This window comes from Eriocheir sinensis, chromosome 38, assembly GCF_024679095.1.
Source record: "Eriocheir sinensis breed Jianghai 21 chromosome 38, ASM2467909v1, whole genome shotgun sequence".
Classification (NCBI taxonomy): Eukaryota; Metazoa; Arthropoda; class Malacostraca; order Decapoda; family Varunidae; genus Eriocheir; species Eriocheir sinensis.
In genome coordinates, this window is record NC_066546.1 from 14,377,779 (window position 1) to 14,386,321 (window position 8,543).

At 44.5% G+C, this 8,543-nt stretch overlaps 1 protein-coding gene across 1 annotated transcript in view; it reads right to left on the bottom strand.

Moving 5' to 3' along the window:
• Window positions 1–3,667, bottom strand: part of LOC127008714 (sushi, von Willebrand factor type A, EGF and pentraxin domain-containing protein 1-like) — a 107,111-nt gene extending 103,444 nt beyond the window's left edge. The window contains exon 1 of the mRNA XM_050881057.1: window positions 3,534–3,667. Coding sequence (XP_050737014.1) covers window positions 3,534–3,541 — 8 coding nt within the window. The 5' untranslated portion in view covers window positions 3,542–3,667. The remainder of the gene's footprint in view (window positions 1–3,533) is intronic.
• Window positions 3,668–8,543: the final 4,876 nt, after the last annotated feature.

Sequence of the window (8,543 nt, forward strand, 5' to 3'; positions counted from 1 at the left end):
CTGGTCATCCTCCTCTCGTATCCAGGTGTTGTTTTAATTTCGAGTGGAGAGGAGAGGTGAGCTTAATTTCTGTTTTTCATTCATTTCCTATCCACAACGTTTGCAAATATAAAACACACACAAAAAAATATATATATAATACGTCCTGGTCACCTCTCTCATTCCACCTGGTCATCCTCCTCTCGTATCCAGGTGGTGTCTTAATTAGTGTTCACGATATCGCAACACAACCCTGAGAAAACTCCGCAAACTCCAATGTCATCTTCATCGCCCGCCGCGCACCTGCTGTTGTGTGTTGCTAGAGGGAGCCACACACGCAACATCAACCACTAATGTCAAACTATATCCTGCAACTCATCCCATAGTCTTTCTGCTCCCATTTTTCCCTTCTTTCTTTATTCTTGTTCCATTCCTTCCTCCTTAGGTCTTCTGGTGTCTGTTCTTCCTATGTATTCCTATGTATTTCCTTAAACTCAATCCACTTGTCACTTGTTTTTCTCAACCTTCCTTGGCTTCCGATTATTTGTGTTATGTTCGTTTTGTCTATCCTGTCCATGATTTCACTGGTTATTTTTCTCCTTATTCCTGTCTCTCATCTCCTGTAGTCAATATCACCTCCCTCTCCTTACCTTAACGCCCTTCTTCTCTTCTCCCTTTAACATATGCCCCCCTTTCCTTCATCCTCCCTTCCCCTTCCTCATTCCGTCCTTCCTTCACACGCTTCCTCTCTCCTCCCTTTAATCAAGTCTCCGTTTCCTTCCTCCTCCCATCTCTCTTTTCTTTATTTCTTCCTTGTTATTCTTCTCTCCCTCCCTCCCATTCCTCTTTCAATCCCTTTACTCCACGCGACCTTCTCTCCCTCCCTTCCTTCCTTAACTACCCCCATACCAATCCGTTTCCTCCTTCCTCCTTTCAACCATTCCTGTATTTCATCCTTGTTGTTTTTCTCTCTCCCTTCCCTTCCTCTTTCCTTCCTATAATCCTTACGACTCTTCCTTCCTTATCCCTCTTTCTCTCATTTTCCTCCTTCCTTGTCTCTCTTCCTTTCCCTTCCCTCCACGCGATCCTTCCTTCCTTATCCCTCTCCCTCTCTCCTCCGTTTCCTCTCATTTTCCTCCTTATCATTTCTCCTTCCTTGTCACGTCTCTCTCCCTTCCCCTTCCTCCTCCCTTCCCATACTCCACGCGACCCTTCCTTCCCTCCTTCCTCTTCCCTCGCTTTAAATAACATATGCCTCTCTTTGCTTCCTCCTCACCTCCAACCTTTCTTTCCCATACTCCACGCGACCCTTCCTTCTTTAACCCCTCCACTTCCTCCCTCCTCCCTTCCCTTCGCCCCTTCCGGCTACCCAGGTCTTCCTATAGGTGTTAATGGGTCTCAGGGGCCTTTGAACACCTCAGGAAGCACCTTTGTCTCCGCGGCACACTCGCCAGGTAGATGTTGTGGATAGAGACAGGTGAGGAGTGAGAGGAATTAAGATAGCGATAAGAAATGATTGGTAAGTTAAGTAAGTAAAGGGAGTAACGTTAGAAAGAGGATGGTTAGTAAAGTAAGTATGTAAAGAAAGTAAGAAAAGTAAGGTAAGTTAGTTAGTGAGTAAAGTAAGTTTGTAAGTGAGTAAAGTAAGCTTGTAAGTAGGTAAAGATTAGTGGTAAGTAGGAAGGTTAGGGAATGTTATATTATGGGTGAGAGAGCGGGTCTTCTTGTGTGTGTGTGTGTGTGTGTGTACGTACGTGTGATGAGAGGTAATTAAGGCACAGTTGGTTAGGTAAGGACACATAGAGAGAGAGAGAGAGAGAGAGAGAGAGAGAGAGAGAGAGGGGGCAGGGCGGAGGAGGCACACAGCTGCATCCTGGAGTGATCGGATCGGCTTCTTCCTCCTCCTCCTCCTCCGCTCTCTCTCTCTCTCTCTCTCTCTCTCTCTCTCTCTCTCTTCCTTTGTATTTCCTTCTTTTCATCAACAATTATTTTCCTTTTGTATTTCTTTTCTTCTATTTATCTTCCTCCTCCTCCTCCTCCTCCATCTCTTCCTCATCTTCTACCTCCTCCTCCCTCCTGTACCATCGTTTCTCTCCATACCACTCCTCCTCCTCCTCCTCCTCGCGTTCCTCCCTCCATTACAAAAGCAACAAGTTTGAGGAATGACGTCAGACAGGCTTACCGTGAGAGAGAGAGAGAGAGAGAGAGAGAGAGAGAGAGAGAGAGAGAGAGAGAGAGAGAGAGAGAGAGAGAGAGAGAGAGAGAGAGAGAGAGAGAGAGAGAGAGAGAGAGAGAGAGAGAGTAGGAGGTAAAGAGGGCAAAAACAGTCTAATGATGCAGACAGACAGACAAGACAGCCGGCAAGATACAAGTAGGTGAGTGAGTGAGTGAGTGACATTTGCCTCATTTTTTTCTCTTTTCAGTAAACGAAGGGAAGAAAAAAAAGTAATAACCACACTTAACAACATAAAACTTAACAAAAAACAACACAAAACACGCGAAAAAGACACGAACTCGCAGTGAGGAAAAAAAGACAAAAAAAAAAAAAACACGGATTACTTTCTTAAGAGGCGTTGAAATTTCTTAACATCACTAACCAAGGTCCTTAAATTTACCTTGTTTGACCTCACCAGCTGATACTGAACCATCCTCTACCCTTACCCATAGACCGAGAGGTAAAGCCCAAAACGCCTACCTTTCTATAGATCAAAACTAGACTCGAGAATACCCGGACACCTCATTTTCACATAGCCCATCATCTACCATCTCGCTTTCCCTCACTTTTTAACTAACCTTACCCTATCTTCCATCTCCCTTACCTTCCATTTCATAGCTACGTGTTAAGTCTCAGACGATTACCATTCTATAGATCCATGCAACTCAAGATCAACTCAACGGTGCATGAATACCAAGGGACCTCAACTTCATCCCTCCTCTTCCCTCACTCCATCCGACGCCCTGAACCTCCTGGTATCTCAAGGGTCAAAGGGTGGTATTTTTAGACGACCCTTCCTCTCACATCAACTATTTCCAAAGGCCAAAACGGAGATCAGTCGGGTTCTAATGAGTGTTTCTGTAGGTTCATGGTACAGAAGAAGGGTCAAACTACCACCAGGGTTATTAAACTACCCCTGGAAAGCCCCACAACTCCTATGAAAGCCTTGCCAAATATGTGTGCTTGGGCGAGTGTTTAACAATCCGGCCAAAGGACACAGGTGAAGACTCAGACACTTGCCTTCCCATAGGTTAAGTCTAGCGCACCTGTTAAGATTCCCCGGTGCAAGAATACCTAGGGCCCTCAACCTTACCTAACCTCACCCACCCAATCCCCTGTACCTCCTGTTTTCTCAAGGTTCAAGATACTGGTGAAGACTCAGACGCTTACATTCATATAGATTAAAATAAGTCTAAGGCCATTCTGTAGACCAACGCAACTCTTAGATTCACCGGTGCAACAATACCCAGGGCCCTCAACTTCACCCCGCCTCGCCCCCTCGCCCCACCTTCCTGTTTTTTCAAGGTTTCAAGATACAAAAGAAGTTTCACAAGCTTACCTTCCCATAGATTAACACTAGCCTAGGATGACTGATCGGCAGACGGTTGCATGAAGAGAGGTTGGGCGCGTGGGGGGCACACACACATACACAACACACACCCTTCCTCCACTGAACTCTCACTAAGACTAAACATCTCTTACCGAATGCTGATTCTCCTCCGACTGAGCCCCGCCTCCCCCCCCTCCCTCCCCCCACGCACACCTTTCCAGGCGATGCGGCAGCAAAGCAGGTGCGTCTCCTACCTGATGCCCGTACCTCAATATCACCTTTCCCACCTGTGTTTTCCTCCCTGAAGGCCACACTTGACGCCACTGGAGATAAGGACAGGAGGGAGGACTCGGGTATCGTTATAGAGGATGGGCTTCAGGGGCTGCTAAGGGCTGTTCATGACTCCCGTTCATTGCTATCGTACGTCTGACAGGCCAAGGAACCCCCGAACCCCTGCCTTCTACCGCTCTAAGAATGCGGCGTCGCTCCCCTGCCCCCCCTCCCTTTACTCCCCTCCCCCTCACCTCCCCCTCACCTCCCCCGACAACACACACCGTCACAATTTTTACCTAACTACACCCCATACAGAGGCGTCACCTTAACCCGCTGTTTCCTGGCCGGCGTGCAGTACTGACGAAGAGGATGTGGACACGAACCCTCGACCACACGCCTACAGGAGGAACCCAGCAGCCTTTTACCATCTCCAAGAACCAGGAGGAGAAAGCTTGGTCTTGAGTCAGAGTTTAGGGAATGAAGCTGTGATTCAGAGAGGCGATCTAAGCTTTGCCTAAGGGTATTAAGAGGAGTTAGAAGCCTCTCTGGGTTGTATGGTAGTGGTAGTTTGTGGTTGAACAGATAAGGGGTTGTGGTAGCTTGAGATTATGGTAGATGTAGTTCCGAGAGGCGATCTATGGTTTGCCTAAGAGTATTAAGAGGGCTTAGAAGCTTGTCTGGGTTGTATGGTAGTGGTAGTTTGGGGTTGAACAGATAAGGGGTTAAGGGGTTGTGGTAGCTTGGGATTAGGGTTCAAGAGAGGTTCTAAAGTGAAAGAATAAGACACTGGAGCCTTCAGAGGAGATCCAAGCTTTACCTGAGGCTTGTTAAAGGGGTTTGGAAGCTTGTTTGGGTTATAGGGGATTGGTAGCTTAGGGTTGAGGTTACGGGGGGATGTGGTAACTAGATATCAGGGCTCAAGAGAGGTTCTAAGTTGAAAAAATAACACATTGGAGCATTCAGAGGCGATCTTAAGGGGGTTTCATAGGGTTGAGGTGACAGAGTGATGTGGTAGCCAGGAATTAGGGTTCAGGAGAGGTTTTAAGTTGAAAAAAAATAACGTCGATCTTAAGGGAGTTTCATACGCTTGTTTGGGTTATAGGGTAATGGTAGCTTAGGGTTGAGGTGGCAGGGGGTTGCGATAGCCAGGGATTAGGGTTCAGGAGAGGTTCTAAGGAGCATTGGAGCATTCAGAGGCGATCTTAAGGGGGTTTCATAGGCTTGTTTGGGTTAGCTTGGGATTGAGGTGACAGGGGGTTGTGGTAGCCAGGGATTAGGGTTCAGGAGAGGTTCTAAGGAGCATTGGAGCATTCAGAGGCGATCTTAAGGGGGTTTTATAGGCTTGTTTGGGTTAGCTTAGGATTGAGGTGACAGGGGGTTGTGGTAGCCAGGGATTAGGGTTCAAGAGAGGTTCTTAGGCGAGGAAATAACACAGTGGAGCATTTTTAGGCCAGGCAAAGTAGAATGACCGGCAGTGGCAGGTACGAAGGGCCGGGACGAGCGCTGTGCCGACCCTTCCCCTCCTCCTCCTCCTCCTCCTCCTCCTCTTCTTCTTCCTCTTGTTGCTGTATGTCTTCCTCCTTCTCCTCCTCCTCCTCCTCGGCTTCTTCCTCTTCCTCTTCCGCTTCTTTCTTTTTCTTCTTCTTCTTCATCCCTTGCTTCTTAATTTCGTTCTTGTGTGTTATTTTATTGTCTTCTTTTCTTGCTGTTGTTGTTGTTGTTGTTGTTGTTGTTGTTGTTGTTCTCTGCATCTAAATTTCATCCTATATTTCTTCCTTCTCCTCCTCCTCAAATACTTCATGAAAATTTGTATACCTCAATCCGCCTCCAACACCTCCCTCCCTCCCTCATCTTCCTCCTTTTTGTCTTCCTCTTCCTCTTCTTGTTTCCTCTTATTTCTTATCATCCAACTCCATATTATTTTATTTCGCGTATTCCTTGTCTCTTCTTTATCCTCCTTCTCCGTCTTTTTCTTTCTCTCCTTTCTCTTCTTCTTCTTCTTCTTCCTCTTCCTTCTCCGTCTTTTTCTTTTTCTCCTTTCTCTTCTTCTTCTTCTTCTTCTTCCTCTTCCTTCTCCGTCTTTTTCTTTCTCTCCTTTCTCTTCTTCTCCTTCTTCTTCCTTCTCCGTCTTTTTCTTTCTCTCCTTTCTCTTCTTCTTCTTCTTCTTCCTCTTCCTTCTCCGTCTTTTTCTTTCTCTCCTTTCTATTCTTCTCCTTCTTCTTCCTTCTCCGTCTTTTTCTTTTTCTCCATTCTCTTCTTCTCCTTCTTCTTCCTTCTCCGTCTTTTTCTTCCTCTCCTTTCTCTTCTTCTCCTTCTTCTTCTTCCTTCTCCGTCTTTTTCTTTTTCTCCTTTCTCTTCTTCTCCTTCTTCTTCCTTCTCCGTCTTTTTCTTTCTCTCCTTTCTCTTCTCCTTCTTCTTCTTCTTCCTCCTTCTACTCACCACTACCATCATCATCATCATCATCACACTTTACCGTTATACCATCATCACCATCGTCACTTCACATCACCCAGAGCGAGAAGAGAAAAGAGAAAAAAATTAAAGAACGATACACACGAAATAAAGTAATGGAAAAAAATTTGATCAAGAAATAAAAGAAAAAAATAAACTCGAGCAATAATAACACTTCCACGAGACCCAGGTGTTGGAACGGTACACACACACACACACACACACACACACACACACACACACACACACTTATCGGTTAACTGTAACAAGAACATACCGACGAAAAATGAAGAAGAAGAAGAAGAAGATGATGATGATGAGGAGGAGGAGGAGGTGCAACAATAACAACAAATAAAGAAAAATAAGAAGAACAAGATGAACAACAACGTGAAGAACAAGAACAAAAAGAAGAAGAAAAAAGAGGCGGAAGAAGAAAATGAAGAGAAGAAGAAGAACAACAAGAACAAGAACAAGAACAAGAAGAAGAACAGTAACAAACAATGATGTGCTTCGTGCTCACCAAGAAAAGAAGGAGAGGAAAAGGAGGAGGAGGAGGAGGAGGAGGAAGGTGGAGGCGTATTTACTCATGAACAGGTGGTGAAGGTGGTGGTGGTAGTGGTGGTGGTGGTGGTGGTGGTCATGGTGGTCTGGCTTGTTAACTGTACGAGGAGGAGGAGGAGGAGGAGGAGGAGAAGAATTAAAAGAAGAATCAGAGGAAGAAGAAGAATTAGAACAACAACAACAACAACAAAAGTAATGAAGCGTAAGTGGAAAGAAAATGAAAAAATGAATGAAAAAAAAGAGGAAGAAAAAAAGAACAAAAAAGATAAATATGAGAAACCAAGAAATAAGGAAAAAGACAAAAAAGGAAAGAATGATAAAAAGGAAAAAAGAAAAGAAGAAAAAACTATAAAAAAAGAAAACTCGTACAAAGAAAACGTAATAACAAAGCAAAGAAAACGGGAAACTTATTAATAAAGAAAACTGGACCAAAAAAATGACGAAAGAATTGGATTATGAGAGAGAGAGAGAGAGAGAGAGAGAGAGAGAGAGAGAGAGAGAGAGAGAGAGAGAAACGGAAATAGCTTGCTGGAAAAGGGAGAAAGTGGAGTGTGGGAGGGTGGAATGAGACACGAGAGGAAGGTGGAATGAGACACGAGAGGAAGAATGCGGATAAAGAAAGAAAAAGAAACAGGAAATATAATGGAAAGCCGGAGGAGGAAATGAACGGAAGATGGTACTGGAAAGGAAGGAAAGAAATTAATAAGGAGTGAAAAGACATGGACGAAAGACGGAATGGCAAACGAAGGAAAGAAACGCAAAGGTAGGAAAGGAAAGAAACGAAAGATGGAATTAGAAAAGAAAGGAAAAATGAAAAGTTAGGAGAATAAGTGAACGAAAGATGAAGGGAGAGAAAAAGGAAAAGGTTACGAAGGGAATGAACGATATAAGCAACTAGAGATAGAAGAGAAAACGCTAGGAAAGGAAATTAAGAAGAGACTGAAATTGAAAAAAAGGAAAAAATGGACATAAAAGAAGAAACTAATGAGAGAAATAAGTGAAAAAAAAGAGAGAAAAAGGGAAAATAGGAACGACAAAAAGAAAAGAAGAAAAAGAAAAGCATGCTAACATAGAAATAATAGAATTACTACTAAGTTAACATACACTAAAAAAGAAAGTCTGACATCATCGCAAGAATTATTTAGACACTGATGAAACAAAAAATGACAACACACACACACACACACACACACACACACACACACACACACACGCACACAAACACACACACACTAAGGCAGAAAGCATGTTAACTATCCCTCCCCTTCCCCTCCTCCTCCCCTTCCCCCTTCCCCCCCCACATCCCATCACTATCCATTCCCCTCACACAGACGGATGTACCCTAGTCACGTCACTTCCCCCCCCCACCCCACCCCTCCGTCACCCCCTCATCACCCCCCTCCCCCCCATCAGCCCAGTGTTACACCTTGGCATCTGAGTCCCCAGCAAGCAAGTGTGTGTGTGTGCGTGTGTGTGTGTGAGAGAGAGAGAGAGAGAGAGAGAGAGAGAGAGAGAGAGAGAGAGAGAGAGAGAGAGAGAGAGAGAGAGAAGGGGGAGAATGAGGGAAGAAAGGAAGGAAAGAAGGAATGAAGGAAGAAAGAAAGGTAGCTAGGATGGGATATACAAAAAGACAATTAAAAAATGATCAATAGAGAAAATAAAAAAGGAAAAAAAAATAAAAGAAAAAAAGCTAATCTCACCGGTCTTCAGGAAAATTAAAAGTGTGGAAAGAAA